This window comes from Hylaeus volcanicus, chromosome 3, assembly GCF_026283585.1.
Source record: "Hylaeus volcanicus isolate JK05 chromosome 3, UHH_iyHylVolc1.0_haploid, whole genome shotgun sequence".
NCBI classification, from domain to species: Eukaryota; Metazoa; Arthropoda; class Insecta; order Hymenoptera; family Colletidae; genus Hylaeus; species Hylaeus volcanicus.
In genome coordinates, this window is record NC_071978.1 from 9,378,677 (window position 1) to 9,400,334 (window position 21,658).

General features: G+C 38.5%; 1 protein-coding gene across 1 annotated transcript in view; it reads left to right on the top strand.

The window, feature by feature from the left end:
* LOC128874319 (membralin) overlaps positions 1-21,658 on the top strand; it is an 81,125-nt gene that overhangs the window by 52,047 nt on the left and 7,420 nt on the right. The window contains exon 11 of the mRNA XM_054118955.1: positions 16,236-16,335. Coding sequence (XP_053974930.1) covers positions 16,236-16,335 — 100 coding nt within the window. The remainder of the gene's footprint in view (positions 1-16,235; positions 16,336-21,658) is intronic.

Consider the following 21,658-nt stretch of genomic DNA (forward strand, 5'->3'; position numbering starts at 1 on the left):
TCTATTTCCACCCATCCGTTGGGGATTCTATGTACGTACGTCTGCCCGATTCTCCCTTCCGTCCCCCTCTCCACCCTTGTTTCATGCCCCCCACCGGAATCGTGGCGTCGGATCGCGTTTCTGCTGCGAGCGTACGCGTCATATAGGTACTCATTTGTGTACCTGAAATTCCGGCAAATCCTCGGGAATCTGGTTCGCTGCGCAAAAGGCACGCAACGACGTATTCGCTCGATCGCAGAACAAACGTTCGCCACCCCGTCGGTTCATGCATGGACAATTTCATTACCTATATCGGGCCTCGGTGATGCTGCCGGTGGTTGTGATGGCGGAAAGAGGTGGACGGGAGGGGTTCGGGGGCGAACCGGAGGTGGATCCGTGTGGGTGGTTCGACCAGAGGGGCTCGGTCGGCGAGCGCGGCGACGTGTGCAGGCGAAACTACACTATTAAATGGTGTCCTGACGGGCGCCAGTTAGGTGCACCGGGGTATGGCCCATTCTCATCGTGTCACTACGAATCTATTTGCATAGTAATGGCGTCGTGCTTCCACCCTCGTCTGCCCTCCCCGCTCGTCCTAGCGTGTCGCCGTTTAACGTATAAATACCGATACGGGAAGGCTTCCGCCGCGACGGAAGTCTCTCTTCTTTCATCGTCTTCCGGTCAGATTTGGATTGATCGATCGGGATTCTACCAATCGAACGTGAATCTCACCGTGTCTGGGAAACTTTTCTAACAACCTTCCACGCGGAAGATACTCAACGGATAAGTTTATAGCCTTTCGAGTCACGAATTATTGCAATGGATTATCGATGATTTTACAGACACAAAATGATCCTAAAGTCATTTTTAGAATTTTACTCAAACGTTCTTGATAATTCGATAGAAACTTTTGAACATCTCTAGAGTTGGCTATTCCATAGATTAGAGAATCGAAAGCTGTTTATTGTAGGGGCGCAAAATGATGCAGAACGCGAACGTATTTCCGCATCGAATTTATTGTACCTAGTTATTTGACGAGAAGGAAATTGTTCTTCAGTTTTGGTGAAGAGACACTCGAATTATCTGCGTAATAGGATTACCGCTGTTGAATTTGCCAGCTTATTAAGAGTGTACATTTCCTACGAATCCGATAATAGTTCACGGAAACTCTGCACAGTGTAAAGGAGCGTGGTAATAGTATCAGGAGTTGGCTGTTATCCCGAGTATTCAGTAAGATTCTGTCGAAGACGATTACCGAACATAATGCATTCAGAGGCTGGAGATATTGAGTTGCTTGTAATTGCATTGCTACATTGATACGGTTCTCTATAATAGCGTAATTGTGACAGTGATTATGTTGGCCGTTATGATCTACTTTCCACGCATATGAGGGAGGAAGATATTTGAAAGTGCTTCGAACTAAAAAAAAAAAATACATGTCGAATTGAGTAACCTCCTCCTTTTCGAAGTCGGTTAAAAAAGGAACAGGAAATAAAATTATACTGGAAAAATGTCGACTCGAAAATAACTGCTTATTTGTACTATTAACACTAATCATACCACCATTTCATTTATATAATTGACTGGTCTTGAAAAAAGTTCACATTTTTTACAATTGAATGCAGAAGTATTTAACTTGATAGTGGGTCAAATAATACACAAAACAATTTTTAGAAAATAATGAAACATATTAATTTTGTGTTCGTTTTGTTTTGTATTAAAAAAAGAAAAGATAATGTTCATATCTTATTATCAAAGGCACATTTTCTGTCACATACTTGTTCCGCTTGAAACAAAAATATACATAAAATATAAAAAATAGAATACACGTTACAACAATTAGAAGTAAAGAAATACTTACGTTTAACCCTCTGCGCTCCAAATTTTCTGATTTCAGTACATTATTGTCGAGCCTGATTCGACATAGAATCACGAGGGGTTAAGATTCTTTGTCGTCTACATGTATAAAGACACAAATTTGCATTAACATCCGCAGGTCGTTTACAATAAAAATATATTTTAATCGATACAAATAACGATTATCCCACGACACTTTTTACTCTTGTCATAACAGTTACCTTAAGAACGGTTAAATACGCTGTTATTTCCGGGGGCCCAGCCTAACGGAATAATTATCGCTACGCGTTCCAACACCGTTGCTTAGGGGCGGGCGAGTTAAGTCGGCGAAGTTATATAAATTCATCGTAAACGTCAATCTTCGCGATAATTAGGATTTCATTGTAAACTGGCACCGATTTTCCCCGGTCGCGAGACAATCACGAGACGAACTTAAAAAGCTCGCTCGAGTAACGGGTTGCGATCCCCAATTATTCGTCATAATCCTAATTATCTCGTTCACCTTGGCTCCCCTGCGAAAATCTGCGATGCTGCGTACCGGATATCCATGGAAATGTATCTCGAGACGGCGTTCGCGATAATTAGGAGCTTGCTCGGAAAGCATAAGATGATTACGACACAGCGACGCCGTAGACGTCGACGACGAGAGATGGAGGGGTGGGTGGGCGTGGGTGGATGTCTGCTGCTTTCCATTAGAAGAATAATAAACTATCACCGATATCTACCGCTTCCTAGGAAACAGGCAACTCTATCCCTCTCGTGAATCGCGCGGGAAGGGGTTGGAGGGGGGGGGAGGGTGGTCGCAAGAGGGCTCCTCGGTCAGGAATGGGTGGGTAACAGAAAACTGCCGTAATGGAGGTTAATTACGAAGGGATGATTGCGGAGAGAGAAGATCGGTGGAACTAAAGGGAGGATTGAAGGTTTCTCCGTCGTCTCGCTCTCTTCCCCTTCGTTTCTTTCGTCTTTCCGCTCTTACTTTTTCAATTTCACCCCCTCTCCCTTTGGCACTTCTCGCAGCCCTTCCGAGGTTCGGCGAAGGCAAAGCTTTGGCTCGGTTGCCAGGGCACCGTCACACCCAGAGGGTCGAAGCTTCCTTCAATTATAAGAATCCGGTTGTCTTCTGCTCTTTAATACCAGGGACATTTTTTGGGCCCCTGAATCCTTTTCGCTGTTGCGTTGTTTTATCGGAACTTTGAGTCTCTGGTTATTTGAACCCTTTGGATTGATAGACTTTCCTTTAGGGGGTCTTTCAAAAGAGGTAGGTTATTACATATTACATATACATATGTATATATTACATATTAATTATATATCTTGACATTCAGAGCAAAACGCTCTAAATTTGCCTGGCAGTGAATAGGTTGAGGACATGTTTTCATCCATTTCGGTATGCACCATTATCTAAGGATCATCTCAGAAAATAATAATTTATTTTTCATGTGGGAGGAATGAGATAAAAATTCTCTGGTACATACTTTTACATGCATATATTATTTTCTTCCTGAGAATATTCTTTTTCTCCATCATCATTCATCTTATTTATTTTACTAAATATGAAAACGAAAATAAGAAAATATCATATTAATTAATAGAAATAATGTATATGTAAAATATATATTTTTTCCATGTTTTCCATATTAGTATACGTCATAAATAAAATCAACAATCCACCTGTGTCGTTCCCATTTTTGTATACTCGTTCGTTCCCCATTATAATCTTAGAACTCACATTATTATAAATAATGCTCCCATCGGCACCTTGTAGCATCTATAGTAATTTTATCAGACCAGAATTCATTATAAATCAACGCACTTATTACGCTGGGAATATTCCGTCGCCTCGTAGACAGAAACGGAATTAACGCTAGCACGACAAGAAAAATTAGAAAAGACGAGACCCGTCCTCTAATACCGTTTTCTTTTCTCTCGTATCAGCGTCTCAAGACCCTTATCGAGGTGGATCCAAAGCGCACGGTACGATTTCACATTTTGAACGCGATCAGGCGTGATTCCTCATAATTGGTAACGTTCATCCCCCCCACACTTTCTTGAATCTCTCACGGTTCTCTGACTGTCGGCAAGTTTCTCTCGTCTCCCGTTTCTCTCTCGCTCCCTTTCTAGCAAACCTTAACATCGAAGAGAGGTCCTGGGCACGAAGGTACACGGTACACCTCGCCAATGACGTAACCATGGGAACAGATCGTTGCGACACATCGATGAAATCCTCGTTACTTTCCGTATACCTTACGTAATTGGGACGCCTCGCTGATTCGTCATTTCGCTTCTCTCTATGTATTTGTTAATCATCGATCTTTCCACCTCGTCTCTCCAAAAGGACAAAAACTATACAAAAGAGGGGACCTTTCCGTTGAAGCGATAAAATAGGTTAGAAAGCGTATTTTCTTGCTCGCGCGATTCCCGAAGGTTGGGATAACGATCCTAATTAGTTTGGCATTGAGTATCGACGTCGCGGTGTTTGGTGTTGGTCCGCGTGCTAATTGCGATTTACTATATTTGTTTAGGGTCAAATCCTACCTGTTTGACAAAGACCAATTACGGGGTAGGCTGTGTTTACTCGCGAATTCTAGAAGTAGTATTTGGACTGTTGGGGAAGTGATAAGAGATAGTATCATTTTTTGTGTCACTTTTTCATTTAGGAATTAATTAAGAGGAATTAATTAGATTTATTAAATAAAAGATATGGGTTGCAATGCATGTAATTGGACTGTGGATGTTTACGTAAATTAATATTTATTTAAGCTTCAATTTGTGTATTTTCGTTAATACTTCACGTTTTATAGTTGATGAAAATCGTGTTAGATTTTTTTAGCTTTGGTTTCCGCCTACTGTTTTAACTACGATATCTTAATTATTCTCACAATCCTCACGGTGTAGCACAGAGCAGCAAAATGTTTTATAAATCATAATAAAATGCAACGTTTGTAAATGTCAACAATCTTTTTAGTTTTGGTTTGTAATATTGAGCAGACAGTTCACAGTCATAATAAAAATAAAAAGCTGCTCGTATACAGAAATTCTTGTCATCCAATTACAAACGGGATCACCACTTTCTTGGAAATATTGAAGAGAGCAGAAAGAGTAATTGAATTCGTGATTATCCCCAGCGCTTGTATATCACGACGTAACAATTGTATCGTAAGAAAGCTAAGCTTCAGAAACATCCTCTCCCTTTCATGTTCGCGCACCGCAGATTTAAAACACATTACAGCAAATTAATTGACTGCGAGAGTGAACATTCTTTACTTTTCTCTCTCTCTTTTCTTCTTCTGTTTTTTTTCTTTTTTCTTTTTTTTTATTGCTTTTGAATTTCCTTCGGAGGGCTACGAACCAAGCAGGTGTCGGCGAGCATCGAGGTGGAAACGGATGATCTCTGCAAGTTAATTTGTAACTTGAGCATTCCGTCAGGGGGATTGGGGTGGTTTCTGGAACTGGTTGACAGGGTGGAAGCAGGGTACACGGTACCTTGGGGCTGTTTGTTGCGCTAATGTCTAATTAGTGGAGTGGTATCGTGTCGCAACGAAAGCCGTTGTCGACTCTGTTCTTTCGCTGCGCCGTCATGAACGTAGTTTGCCTTCCAAATTCTGCGGGATGAGCATAGTTTCTTTCTTTCTTTTATCTTACATTTCATCGAGGAGCGCATATTTTTATCGAGGCACTGGAATATTTACAATCGGAATATTTATATTTTCTGACGAATAACGACCTGGATAACTACCAAATGAGTTGATTTGTATTTAATTCGTATTTCTAACATGTACTTTACAAGGATCTCGGTAGTTTTAGTGTCAAATTTTACATTGAAATTGTAATGTTTCTATCAAATTATATAAATTGAAATATTAACGAATTAACGTTTAAATAGAGTTAGAAATGGTATATAGTATATTTATTTAATTAGAATGTTCGTTCAATGAAATTATAAACCACAATTTACCTCCCTTTGTGTAACAGCAAATATTAATTTTTCAATGTAAAACGTATTATCAAAAAACAAAATTCTAAAACCTATTTATAATCACAATTTTCGTATAATACCATACTTTAAAATATCACGTTTATCAATTTTGAACGCGCGTAGACATATTTACAAAATCTGTTACATTAACAATTGAAAATTCTTGTATTTCATAAATTGAATTATATTAAAACATACCCATTAGAAAAGTACAATTTGCATAATAAGTATCTAAAATGAGACAGTACAAACTGCATTCTCATTTCATACTACGCGTAGTTAATGCATTCGTAAAATCCTTGCTACAGATTCAGCTACTGCAGTTACCAAACAAACTTTCATCGTTCGAAAACATCCCAGTAGCGCTTATAATTTCATGTATGCTAATGGCTCGTGCCCGTTTACCGAAATGAATAAATAAACGTTGAATCCTCGTTCGATCCGGTAAATTCTTGGCCGAGCAGTAATTGCAACAATTAAGTTCTAATTACTCGTCTATTAGAATACTCGATCAGGACCTCGGCTAATCGCCGCGAACTTTCCGGCAAACAACTTCGGTACGTTTAAAGCGGCATTAAAATTGATCGGATCGAAATGGACATCGGGAGCCCCGGGGTGAGACATCGTGTAAGCGAGTCACGGAACTCAAAACTTTCTCGAAAATGTACGAGATGGTAATCAACCGTCCCAGAGGATCATATTGATTGCCTGGGAACGAGCATTCCCTCACGCATTTACGAACTCGTGACGGTCGCAAAGCAAATTCGGGAAGACCGACGATACGATGATCTGATAACCGAGCGGTGTATCGTTAATATTTCATCGTACTACGTCGAGAAACTTTGCGGTCACGCGTCCATTCCTCCTATCGAGGATCTTCCACGGGAGGATCAAAAATACATACAGTAGAAACCCACGTTCTGTAATCTAATTGGGGGGTTACAAGTGTTTGTATGTAAGAATTTTTACATAATACATAAACGCACAAGAATAAAATGTGGATGAATTTTTGCATTCTTGCTGAACAATCCTTTTGTTAATGAAACACTAAGCATTAAATAACTCCAAGTAACTTCCTTATAGCTAACATTACATAACATAACACAACATACATATTTTAAAATCAGATATTAAAACTATATTATTTCTCTTTTAAAGAAGTAAAAATGAAAGAAATATACATACTTCGTTTTTGTTGAATAGTAAGCTCTCATAACACTAAAAACTAATGATCTTCTAAGTGCTTTAGTACTTAAAGTGCTTAAAGAAGAATTCTGTACGGTGTCACAGTCTGACGATATCGTTTAATATTGATTTAGAGTCAGTTTCATCTGGATATGAACACAGTTTCGCAGAGATCGCCGAATAAAGGTGAAATTGCTTATTTTCCTTAGACGATGGGGGTGAAACGATAAAACGTTTGTAGGCACCGCAGTGACCACTTTCCAGCGGCCGGGTGTGGCAGAATTAGAGTTTAAGAGATCGCTAGCTATTGGCAAGCTGCTCGTGCAAACCGCCAATGGTCTCAATTGGGCGAGTTTCCATGTCCTCTTAAACGATTGTAAATACTTCTCAACATTTGAACGAATTTTACGCGGATGCTTTTAAAGTCAACTCACGTCGAGTTTTCAATGGTCGGTACATATACGGGGTGTTCCACACGAAGTGCATTTTATATACTGGTTACTTTCATATCATTTTTATATCGTTTGGGTAAGAACATGTTGTATAATAAAAATTTGTATTATTGCCAAGATAACTATCAATACTGCCATTTCCATATTGCAGTAAGTTCTACCAATCCCTAATATTACACCATTTATTCTGTCGCTCTTCGTTAAATAAATACTTGTTTAAAGAGAATATCTGTATGCAAAAACATTACGAAATACGTTTCGAGTTTTAAAAACTTTTACTTCTAATTACAGTTGTAATCTAGGAACTCGGTGGATTTATTTTATTATACTCGCGAAGGAGATGTATCTTTCACTTATTAATCATAATTATGGATAAATAAACCTTTCAATGTTCATATACTTATTGCATGATTCGTGCTACTGGTCTCAATAATGAAGAAAATTATCTTTTTTATGAGGATACGACTATACTTTTTCCTTGCGTACAATCGTCGATAAATGTATCCACTCCGAATCGAAAACAATTTTCAAAGTAATGCACGTATTGAAAGGTATAGTAAGATATATCTGAGCTGTACGTCTACAATATGAAACAGAAACGAATGTAAACAGTAAGAGAAGATTCTTCTCCTCGACTATCAAACACACTTTGAAACCATTACGACAGGAACTGTACATCCTCATAAAATGGATTATTTTAAAAATTCTGTCGAATAGAAAGCATAGAGTTTCGTTAGATCATGTGATCAAATTTAGTCACGCTTCCATTTAAGAGTTATGAGTTCCATTTTTCTTCAACTTTTTATTCGGAATTTACGAATGATGAAAGATTCTTTTTACTTCCTATAATTGAGATAATAAATACCTTGTATGATGTAACAATACCATATTACAAGGTGTAACTTAATTTCAACTAACTCATTTATACGCAAAGTGTCCAATATATTTTGACCATCTTGAACATCGTGTTGATAGGAAAATTATTTATCTAAGAGACAAACAGAAAAACAAAGCTCAAGAAAAATGTCCCGAAGTTGGTAATTCTTGACCACAGAGGATTGACTCTGCGCTATAGACAACGGTAATCCTGTATATTCTCGCAGAATAATCAACAACGTTTGCGTTCTATTCTATATTGCCAGAGCGTGATTATTGTATACAACTGACATAATACGGAGGGGAGTATTAAAGGCCGGATAAACCTGGCAGCCGCACAATAACCGGCGCGAGCTTTGGAAGTCTCCTCTCCGTACCACTCGTCTTTCCTTCGTTCCTCTTTTTTGAACTTCTGAGTCTGGTTGGAAGTGGCCCACGCGTGGTATCGCATGATTAATGATTACCACTGGCACGTTACTCGCTCGACACTCCAAAGAAATCATTTTATCATCGCAACGGATTTCGACCGAGTCGGAGCGCCTGTCTTGAACTGCTCTGCTGTATCTTCAGGACTCACCTGAAGGCACTAGAATAATTCGAAAGTTTTTTCTTTAGTCAACTTCACAGTCAAATTAATTTTGTTCTGTTTACTTTTAATCATTTCTTTCACTGATATAATCACGTGAGATTCTCCCTATTCTTTTCAGGGTTAAACATTAATTAACAAGTAAAAAGAAAAATGAAGAACTCACTCCGTAGCTTCCTTGTAAGTTTACATTCGTTAAATCCTCCATCGAGCCATTCGCCATACTCTTTAATTATTTAAAAATACAGCCGCACGAGACACGGAGAGCAAAGTAAGGAGCGTCGCCTGGGAAAACAATATGAACAGTTTTGCGTGGTTGCGGCTGGGTCACAAGTGCGATATTCTGCAAATACATTATCCAGATTTGCTATCCGTCTCAACGTCGAAAAATCTATGGTATACAAAGAGCTTTGCCACGTGTTAGGATCCCACGGCGTATTTCCTTCTTTCCCTCAATTCTCTCCTTTCCAATTTTTTCCACTCCTCCTTCACGAGGTCTCCTTATCCCACCGTTACTTCCGTAAACTCTCTTACGTATTTATCCACGACCTTTTTGGCGTTCGGTCCCGTGTGTTTGCGTCGATATTATTTCATTTTCCGCAAGTCCAACCCCGGCGACGTTGAAGGAGGGGATAACTTTTCATTGAGTCGCAAGGGGCTTGTAACCTTATTTGCTGGTGCATGGCTGAAGTCATCTGCGTTGTCTGAATAGATGTGTTATACATGCCTGCGTCAACGCCTGTACCCTCCATCTGTTGTCTTCAGACGTTAGCTTAACCCTTTGACCGAGGGACATTTTTGGCTGGAAATTCTAAGATGCGTGGACGTATGAATTTAAAAAAAAATATCAGCTTATAGAGGATATCAAGACGGAACTTTTTCATATTTACAGTTTATTTCTAGGACGTTTAGTTTCAGAGATAAAAATTGAAAACTTAGAAGATCTTTTTCCTGATATTCAATTTCTGCAAGGAATTTCTAACTTAAAAATTTTTATTTTCGAAACTAAGCATCCTATGAATAAACTTAAATATAAACAAATTTCGTCTCGTCATGCCCTATAAGCTGAAGGGCACAGAATTAATTTCTTCACCTAATGGTTGTATTTATAGTAGGTATAGTTTACAGCTAAAACAGTTATACGTAGCTTTTTATTTCCTGGTACCCTGGACCAGGTTTCTTAAAAGACCATATTCGATCATTTCGAGGGTAATTCCTATTCGCAGACCTACCAGTGGGTCACAAACTTGCTATTAACATCAAATTGAATGACCATGATGAGTTAGCCTACCGGTAGGACAACTTGCAGCGTCAAACTTTTAGACTTTGTCAGATGAAGTGGTAACAAATAACTTTGACGGATTACTTTATACTTTTACCTATTCTAAATGTTGTACTGCTCGGTTCTCCAATGGGAAAGTGTTAAAACTAACTTCGTTCGTCGATACTCAATTGGAATCTACCCGAGAACCTAACCTACTAAGAACTAATCTGGTTTAGTCTTTCGAGTGAACCAGGAAGGAACAGGACATCATGTCCCGCTGTTCGAAACATCTCGCGATCGTCAGTGGCGTTAGATTCATTCTCTACCGTTAGTTACCCATAAAACGAACCGTAAATAAGAGATTTTGAAAGACATCTATCAATCCGCCGCCAGGCTTCTCTCCCCGTTGCTGTCATTGTCTCTCTTGGCGGTCGGACCGATATATTTTCCTAGCACTCGGAGCTCCCCGTGAACAGGACACGTCACCTCCTCGAGGACACCCAGGGTCTTCCAGCTCGACGTTCTCAGATACATCCCACCATCGGCCATATCCGTTCGGTCACGCTGAGTTTCGCTACGTATACGCGATCACATCCACGGCCAAGTCCCGTGGTACACCTACACGCGTGTCTATAAGCATAGGTACAGGCACACCAGAAGCAGGAGTTTAGTTTCATCCTATTTGTTGGGCAGGGTCCTTCGAGTGGCCAGAGTAAAGGACTTCTCCTTTTCTATCAAGTTCCCTGCCTCGGTCCGTTCCACCATCGCGGCAGAGAGAGGGGTTTGTTTGCACTCTCTGGCCGCTTCCTTCGCTGCCCCTTCTCCCTGGAGTCACTCTCCTTTCTCTGTTCCTTGGATCCTTAGCTCCTTCGGCCCCGTCCACGCCCCACGGGATCCCGCCGCCCCGTCGACCGAACCTCAGATTGCTTTTATACCTTGGATTGATTGACAATATACTTACGTTAGTCGAGTGGACCGTACAGTTATGGAGACGGCTACGTCCCCCCGTTGGCCCCTCTCTCTTCTCCTTCCTTCTCTCATTCCTCTTTTGCCTCTTCTCTTGGCCCTTGGCTCTACCTAATGCGATCCTCTTTCCTGTATCGGGCCACCGCTGCAGGATATGCTTCTCCTCCTTCACTTTTTCCTCTGTTTTCGTTTTCCTTTATTTTTTTCTTCACTCCTACTAAGTGCGCCATTTTTTTTCTGGTAATACACCGAACGCGAGGAAAAAGAGGAGAGGACCTCGGCCGGGACGTTTCGGTATATCGGTTATGGCCGACATTCCCGAACAGTCGAATAGGTGCTCGCCCGTTTCGAATGTCCACGTTACGTAAGGCTGTATTCCGTCGCGATCCTGTTTATTCGTAAGTTTCTCTCCTTGTTCCTCGGCTTACGCCGCGGCAGGCATATTCCGCTGTGTGAATTTAACAATGAACGATACCTGGCTGTTTTGGACGCGACAACACTTTTATATGAATATACACGCGCCTATCACGTCGTAAATCCCCGTCGATGCGTTGGGCTATCATGAATTGTGACCCCGGAGAAGGTGAACGAAAGACAAAGTATCCCTTGGCGAATCCATTTCGTGTGATCTGGAATACCCGGAGATCCCTATATTGCATCGTAAATCTCCCCGGACGAGGAAACGATGAACTGCAAATTACAAATTTGGTTTCTGTGCCTTTGGTAAAATGCCCTAGCTGCTTGAGAATCGACTGCTTGGAGGTAGCATGAATGCCGATTAGAACGAATTTCAGATTATGTGTTTTAATTTTTAAGAATTTCTGCCGTAGAAAATATTCAAAAAAACATTACGCAAAAATCCTGTTTAAACTTTTTCAGTGAACTTTGTAGACATTTGTTTGTTTTGTTTTTCGATTAGGCGCGCTATGCAGTACAGGGTTAAGTGTCTCGGTCGATAACTGGTGTCGCTCGAGAGATTTCGAGAGCGAGACCGGAAGTTGGAAACTTGCAAAAATCGTGCTCAGAGTCCGAGCGTATCCATCGCGATCTAAGAGAGGGGCCAGCACTATTCAGTGAATTCAGAATGCGTTTGGAGAGTCTCCAGTCCCCTCTTTACCTTTTCCGTTCTCGGGAAAGACCTATGAATCGTCGTCGGATGGTTGTGGTTCCCCGAGCGTGGGACACTTTAGACGCTATGTCTCCGGAATACGTAACTCGGGATTTTGAACGTGCATTCTTCCTCATCCTTTTTCCTTCTACACTCTATCGCCCAGTCTTTATGCCGCCCCGCAGCTCTTTTTTTTTGCCGCCTACGTTAAAACGGAATTATCCTGTTACGCAAACGCTGAATTTATCGCCTACTGATTCGACCGTCTTCTTCGTCTGACTAAGCACGGACTATTCTACTTGCCGAGGTTCTCTTTCATTCGTGGTATTGAAATTTCAGAGCTCTTAAACGCGGCGATTATCGAGTGATTTCATAACAATTCCTGGACATTGGTCTGGGCTTTTCCATAATTTAGGCTTTTATTGTTTGTTTAAATTTATTGTTTTATTATTTGCTCATAAATGTATATAAAGGAAAACAGTTTGAAATAAGCATTACTTTAAATATGAGTATATTTTTGCTATAATTGCATCTGCTTCCATAATTTATTGCTCGAGTTTATTGCTTTATTATCTCCACATAAATCTATACAAACGAAAACAGTTTGAAGCAAGTATCATGTTAAATATGAAGTACGTTTTAAAGATAACTGAGTCCATTTCGATAAAACGTATTCGATCTAGACATTCTTTGTATCGATTTGCATGTGAGGTGTTTACACGTCATCAATTAATCAATATTTTCCGTCCATTATTCAAATGTTGGTGGACAAAACGATATTCAAATAAAATATCCGGCATCTGGCATCTTCATCTGTGCAATAATCCCTCAAAAGACGCTTCGATTATTATCTTTTTTTTCTATTTTTCCTCCAAATATTTCATCGAAATTTCTACTTGATACGGTATAGCACCGTGTAAACATAATAGTTTCTTTTTTATGCACGCGAGATGCTGTAAAGGATAGATTTATTATAGGGAGTTGCCTAAACTATCTTCGGTCTGATCAAAGCTCGTCTCGATCTACTAGATACTAGAGGTAACACGTATACTACACCGAAAACGGAATAGACCGGACGCCTAAACTGCATTTTACGACTGACAGCGTCGTAAAACGTAATGCAGAAACGCTTTTGGACCGTTGCTCAGCGTACATAAATTCGCACTGTGTAAGATTTCGGGCGTGTTATACGTTTCAGACGGAATCGTTTATGGCAAGCGAGGAGCGTCGTAATTTTAGGGACGATTGTGAATTTATTTGCAACAATGATCCAGTTCTATTTACTATTAACGAAATAGGCAGAATCCAGCAGTTTGTTTTATGAATTTCGTTTAAAATTATTCGAAGATGAAATTTCTTGAAAAAGAATTTTTAAATTTTAGTGGTCGATAAAAATAACATATTGGATCTTTTGTTTGCCATAACATATTTTATTTTGGAATCAAGGTAATTAAAATGGCATAATACACTGTTCAGCGAAAAGGATTAATTTATTATTAAGTAATATTAAGAAGTTGCATTAAAACCATAGTGGGGTTTGAATAGAACTATATTATATTTGTATTTATTTTCATGCGATGCTTTACTAAACATCGTGAAAAATGATTAAATTAAACGATATGAAATCATTACAATTACATACAAAATTTTTAGAATATAAATACCTTTCCTCAAGAACAAATCTGTAAAGTACCGACATAAAATATCACTTATGGGCACTCATTCGAACTCTCGTCGTGGTAATCACTTCCGTAAGTAACATGTATTTCAAGGATTGTTTCAATTGTCGGGTCTTCCCTTCGTCGCTTCGCATAGAATTAATAACAGCTGTTTAAACTGAATCCGTTTAATATTCATACGAAACGTCAAATGTAATTATACAACAACCTCGCTGTTACACGGTTATGTTTAATATGTAAAATTAGTTAGTTCGGTATTAAATTCATCATAAAGTTTTCATTACTCCGCGCTAAAGGCGTAACGATAACCAGTCGAATGTAATAAACATGTGCTTCAATATTCCCGGTTTATTATTTGCCAGGAATAAATTCTAAGCATAATGCCAGCCGTGTTAATGAAGATTTCGCATAGCGAAATTCATTGCTGGATGATGCAAATGTCCCTTCCTCTCGTATTTAATAGGAAATTTGTAGCTTCCTCCGCGGGCGTGCTCGAAAAGTTAAATGAAAGAAAAGTTTCGCCGTATACTTTAGGAAATTAGTCACCTTGCTTATCGAGGGGATACACAATACCCATTTTTCCGCCGACCTCCCCTGTCTCCCCGTCCCGACCACCATTTCCTCACTTAAGGGCGGCGTTGCAGTCTGAACTCCACCCTGATCCGCAAATATTGGCAACCCCGTAACAGCTACTCGTAAAAATCACTTGATTACAACCCCTCCCTTATCACCTTAAAGGTCCCCATAAGATGCGGCTGAAAGTAAAAAAAGTCATCTTACGACTTTTTTTATGTTCATTGAGTAAAACACAGAATTTGACATCGGGGAAGTTCGTGCTCTCTTCTTTTCTGTTTTCAAGTTTGGCGTTGTATATCGTGGCTTCGTTATTCTTCGAGGTTTAAAGTTTAATCAATTTCTTTGTTGAAATAAGAAAAACCGCCCTTTGAATTAACAGATAACTTTACATGGCTTTTGCGGCTATATTTAGATTTTGTGAAATTTGGTTTTACGTTTCATTTTGCTTAGTTTTGAGTCTAATTTATTGTCAATTTTTATGTTCTATTAGCCCATGACATTAAGAAAAGTTTGTAGAGTCTTCCTCGAAGCTTTCAAATTAGGAGATCTGGGTATAAATTTATATTCTCATATTCGTTTTGTAAGCAAATTTTAGTGATACAAATAATATAGGAAATACAAGCAAATATCGAAAATTTAGGTTAGAACAAAATTACATAATGTAAGTAATGTAAGTTAATGATTAAACGCAAAAGGGGGTCAGCAAAACATATAAAATATCATTATTATATTATTAATTCATAATTAATACATTTATTTTGAGAATAACTCGAAACGTTAATAAATATTCCACTGATTAATTTTCACTTATTCAAACTATTAGCAAGCATAGTCTTTATTTAAGCAGTCGTAAAATGGTTGTCTGCTATCAAATTGTGATTCGATTCAGTCAACATAACAGTTAAGAAATATTTTATTTTCGTAAGACCACCGAAAGTAGGACACAGAAAAGCGGGTCTTCTAACAGTTCATGGGAACGATTATGGAGGGAAATCTTTGTTCATCAAACGAGGCGGCACGAAATACTGCAATAAGTAATCAAGTTAGAAGGAGATTAAGAGATAAACTGTTTCTACGTTTTATTTACCATAAAGCGGAGGTGGATTAATGCCTGCCCCGACGAGAAGAAGTTTCATGATTTTTCGGTACGCGAAATCGGAAAGTTTTGCCAGTTTAAAAATGTTTCATTACGTCGTAAATGCGGCCGACATGCTGTTATTTTTAACGACTTGCAAACGTTGTAACAAATTGGAACAAATAAGACACCCAAAGCAACCATTATAACTTTAAATTGGTAGTTTAGTAATAATTCGAATCGTGTCTTGCTAGACAATTTTAATATTCATTATTTTGTTTTAAACCCTTCAATGCTCTTATCGTGGTGTAGCTTCTATAGCAACAAATAATCTCTTACTAATTAGCGGACGAGTAAAATTTTGTTATAATTATAGATGGGGTGTATTTTAATTAAGAATCGCGTGGGCAAGTGCAGATTGCACAGATTTATTTCAAACAATTTTTTTTGTTTTTGTTTTTATATAACGATTTTAAGGAATATACAAAATTTGTAAATAATGAATTGTTTTAATCGCTGTTGCACTTTTGACAATATATAAACCCATATACTGTGAAGCCTGCGGAGTTACGTACTCTGTTAAGTAACATTGGTAACGTTCCAAGTAAAAAAATCATTACCGTTCGGCTATTCTCAAAACAATTATTCTTTTGTTTCAGGTTCTTCTACTTGTACCATTTCTCGTTCTATGCTTATCACTACCGATTCAATGGCCAGTACAGCAGCCTGGCGCTCCTCACATCTTGGCTGTTCATACAGGTGAGAATTTACTATAAAAATAGTTTATCTCTGCATTTTTTTATTACATCTCCATATTTATGTTCTTATTCCTAAATTTATTCTATTAATGTGCATATTACTCTATTTACACTTGTTCATTATTCCATTTATTATTTTAAGCGTAGAGCAAGCATGGGTAAATGTGTGAAATACAAACGAAATTTTACTTGGTTAGAATGAGATATGATTATTAAAAGGCGTGAATTTACTAATTCATATGAGCTCTGTACGCGTTCAACCCTAGCGATAATTGAATATTCAATATGGTATGTTATGAAACACATATGCGACTCATGTTTGCTGTATTCAGATCATAATTCGCGGCATGGGTGCGACTGAACAAAATTTCAAAGTGAAGAGTTTAATTATCTAACTGTAAACAAGATATATAGTTTGAATATATAGTTGTTATGTTAATCAGAAGAATTCGTGATCTACATGAAATGAATTTTTATTATAATTTACCATGGTAGGGAAACTAATTTTATCGTGACAAAATGATCAATAAATATTTCTATCTAAATTGGAGCTATAAATAATTAAATATAAAGTCACACAATTACTTTCTACACTTAGTAAAATGTATAGAAGTTTAGGACAATGATATACCCTTACATTCTATTTATAAAATCGAAAATACTATATGCTATTTTGATGCAATGACAATTCTACAGAGCAAAGAAACAAAATAAATACTGCGCTTTAAAATAAAGCACTTTAAGGGTCCCTGCAAGGTTTAAAATCGTCGAATGAAATAAATCCGTATCGATATCGAGTTTCATCGATTTAATCCAACTTTCTGGAATTTACGGCACTAGGAACTATACTGTTTTCATGAACGTCGAACATCCGAGGCCAAGCAATTTGAAAGACAAACACATTTGCAGCCCTCTTGAGAAATACACCATGATCGATGTCAGGAATGACCGATCGGTAAGCGGAACGCGAAAGGGGAAAGGTACACCGTGACATAATTTTCAAACGTATGCTCATTGTTTGAGGAGAGCTCTTTGATAAGTGCCCGGCCAGCACGCGCTGTTAACTTCTGCCTGAACATATTTATTCGGCCGTGCAAGTATTCTCAAGTAGGTCGGAAAAGTATTTCTGATTAATGTCCGTTTTCACCACGAACGAACATCTGTTCTCGGCCGCAAACTTTTGTATTCCCGTAGGAGTGCTTACACGAAAGACAATCATTTCGCCATCCGCTAACGGCCTGCCCGCGCCTTAATCCCGAAACATTTGATCTAAGTACACGTTTGCCAGACCGTCTCTTTCGGGATGAAATATTCGCGCATTATTCACCCCGCGAAACGACGATTCTGTTTATTGTTAAGGGGGATACTCTTATTTTTTGGACCAGTTCTGAGGGATATGTATGACTTTTTTTTTGCTGTCGAAGTACTTGACTTTCAGAGAAAGAAATTAACCCATTCGTTACTAGGTAAATTTAAAGCGTTTCGCCTTGGACGCCAAGATTTAATTATATTTATTTAGTTATATTCCCACAAGCAATATGTTTTTGTATGGCACAGCAAACAATAGCCGCTATATTTTTATGAAAATTCGGGACGAATAATGTTTTTCAATTACTGAAGTGCTCCCTAATTATGCAAATACCTAGAAAAACAAATCAATGCAGTTAGACTTCGTATTTTATTTTCAAACAAAATTAGTACTTCTTGTATCTCCAAGTAGTGAACATTTATATCTCCGGCTGTATTAAACTATTATTGCATTGGGGCATTGTTTGCATAATTTTGGTGCTGGTCTTCCAAACACTCGAAATTTCAACGTAGTTGGAATAAGTTCAGTGGTCTCGAGAGTTTGGAAATTCCACGCGAATGTCGAGTTATTCAAGGAGTTCAGTTCAAGAGTTCAACAAGTTCGCAGAGTTTAAAGAGTTCCGTTTACAGCTAGTCAGAGTGGTTTGGAATTTATGGGCTTCATATGGTTCACGAATAGGAATCCAAAGTTTAGAAGATTCGGAATAATACTTTTCAAATGGTCGAACCACAGTGATTGCTATACAAATGTGCAGATGAATAGATATTATCGTTTTATTTATAAATATTTATTTTTATTTGAAATGCATCGAATCTACGTGCTTCAATTTTAATTTCAAACGAAGAAAATTAGTAGAATATTGACGATGTAACGATGTAAAATATAAGTGTTTGTATTTATATTTACGCTTCTGCAAAAGAACATTTGTTACACTCTTCCTCTTTTTTCCTTTCTTTAATCATCCTTATACGTTATTTAATTTTATTGTATCTATATTCACTGAATTCCCTAAACACTTCTTCTAGTCATTCTCTTCTTCAATTTTGGTAAATTAATTATGCGTCTGCACATGTTAGTACATATTTATATTGCATACAAAACCACTTCATCTATTACTTATTTAAATTGTGTCCAATTCGCTCGAGTGCTTAAAAATTTCTCGTAATCACTTTTTCCTCTTAAATTTTGCTAAATAATGCTTAATACGACGCCTCGGAAAGTATCGCGTCGTATCTCTGTTAATTTTTTTTCCCCCCTCAAAGAAAGGTTCGTAATTGGTTCTTCGATAGCAAGTTTCCAAGTTCAATGGAGTGAAACGAAAGGAGAATATTTTACGAGAGACCCTATTGGCTATCGGTGAAAGTCCTGCTATTGACAGTGACGGTAGCGAATGAAGAGCCGGGCCGTAACCGTTTTGCTTTGCAACCCATGGACCCGCCATCGCTCAAACCTAAGTTACGTAAACGCAACCAGGACAATGCACCTGACAGTTCAATCGATGGGAATAATTTAATGTAGTCTCAGGATTTCAATGAGCGAGGATAAATACCAATCAATTATAATTTCGTTGCACCAGACCCGTTCACGGGTGTCTTTTAACGGTATCGTATTGTGCCCGCGAAACATTTGTTTGCTAACAAGCCGTTTAGAGCGTGCGTTTGCCAAGAGAAATTGTATTTACGCGCTTTCCGTGAAAATGTTTCGAAAAGTATCGGGGATAGGTATGTAGTTTCGCGCGACGGATGATAACATATGATAATGAGAGTTTGAATTTTCGCTGGAATTTCACACGCAAAAATAAATTTTTCAATGGCGCCAATTATAAGTCGGGTAATATGATTCAATACGGGGCACTTTGATAATCCGATGAATCATAATTAGATGATCGCGACGAGAGTATTAACAGTTATTATTATAATGGCATTATAATAGGTAGCCGTTGGCGTTAATAACTACGTTTGACATGTGCTGTATATATTTTGCGTGGAAAAATTGAATACCATTAAAGTGTAATGGGAATGGCTCGTTAAAAGATACGAATGAATCACGGATTTGGGATCGTTATGGGCGCTGAAGGAATATCGTTTCATGTTACTGGCAAGTATCGGTGGTCCTTTATTTTTACCTGTTTCGGTGCAAGTTTTACGATTTTTTGTTATTCATTGTCATAGAACGTTTTAAAAGTTACACTTTTTTAAAAATTGTACATTTATTTATTCGAAAGCAGTAGCTACCATAAAACGACAATAAATTTTGTTTTTTAGGATGATTCATGCCTGTACACTATTTTTATGATATTCAAGACACATAAATGTCTAAAAATTTGGTTTTCAATAAAATTGTTATTGATTGTGCAAATTTTTACAGCTGTAATCATATCTGTAATTAAGAATGACGATAACAATGATCTTTGGTCATAATTTATTTTATTTTCTTGAAAATTTACAATTCCTGCCATCTTGTATAGTGTAAGTATAAATCAATATTCGAGTTGAGTAAAAAATGTTCAAACAAGTACTGTGAAGAATAACGAAGGAAAAAGGTATTGAATTGAACGATATTGAAATATTATGATACTTATTGATATTAAAATATTGATAAATATGAAAGCTATATCAGAATTTATAATTCGCCTCCTTTTTCTGAAAACGCATTAATTGATGAAACCGATAAAATGTTGAAAAGCCTGTGAATAAATTCCTTGTAAAAAAAGTGTTGATTCGACTACGCTACAACGTACCATATTTTTTCCCGTCATTTGATTCTTATTCCGCCAGAATCGGATCCCATTCGCTCCAGTTACTATTCAGTAACTGAAAACAAATCTAGTTGCCACGGTTCCAAGCGAATTTCGACAATATTCCACCATCGGCAAATTAAGTTACTCGGTACTGGCCCAGTTACGATTAACATCTGCCCGATAGTTAAGCGCGGGGCTCGTTAAGAAGGCCACGCCAGGCGGCCAAGAGACGATCGACAATTATTTCCCGGGAACGAGTTTACGAATAGAGCGAAGCCGCTGGAAAATTCGAAAACCCGGAGGGCAACAAGACACGGCTGGGTAAACCGGATCGTTTTGATTCCTGGCGTCGGGCTGTCCTCCCACTTCTCGCTTTATCTATCCGTCTCACCCGTTCCTTTTCCCGTGTAGGTCAAAGTTCAGGCGATTAGCCCCGCGGCGTGATTGTATGCCGGCCGATATCGATGTCATCGGGCGCTGATTATCCGGCAAACGAAAATCCGATTTCCTCGGCAACCTGTTTCGCCCTAGTCATCGTTTTAACCCGACTTACTTTTTCCCCTTCGTCCCGACGCGAAATCCCCTCTCGCGATACCCCACTCTCTGGCTCCGAATGGTGTCGTCTTTTTTCAGAATATACTAGGCAAACATTATTTCTGTATGATTTTTTAATCATACAGAATTTACGCGTTCGATAGTTGATTGTAATTTTATGATAGCTATTATAAAGAAATTGGTAATTCTTATGATCATTAAATTAGAAACAGCTTTAATCTACATCAAAGTCTAAACCTAAACGGGTATCCTTAACCCTCCAGCTAATTAAGGAGATAAAACAATAATGCTAAAAAAAAAAAAATAAACGATATTTTCTTGCATTTTTCAAAACATATTTTAAGAATCTTGCGTGACGCGAACCTATCTCGTTCCCGTCCCACCCGCGTCCGCCCCCCAGCCCCTGACTCCGAGAGGTGTCGTCTTCTTTTTCTGAAACGATGCAAATTCGTTCCGTTATACCCGACGAATCACCGTGGATACCATTTCCTTCACGTCGACGACAGGTGCTCGGTCTCGAGATATCTATTTTCTATATTCAGCCACTCTTTTCCTTTCCTCTGAAAAGAACGTCCTTCTGACGTTGTTTTTTTGTATCTTCGAGCCGGACTCCTCTCCGCGTCTCGGCGCTCGCGGCCAGAGAGATCCGTCGCTGGATTTTTGCGTCGCTCCGAGCGAGAACGGATCGATTTACGCTGCCTCGAGAAGGAAGGATCGAGT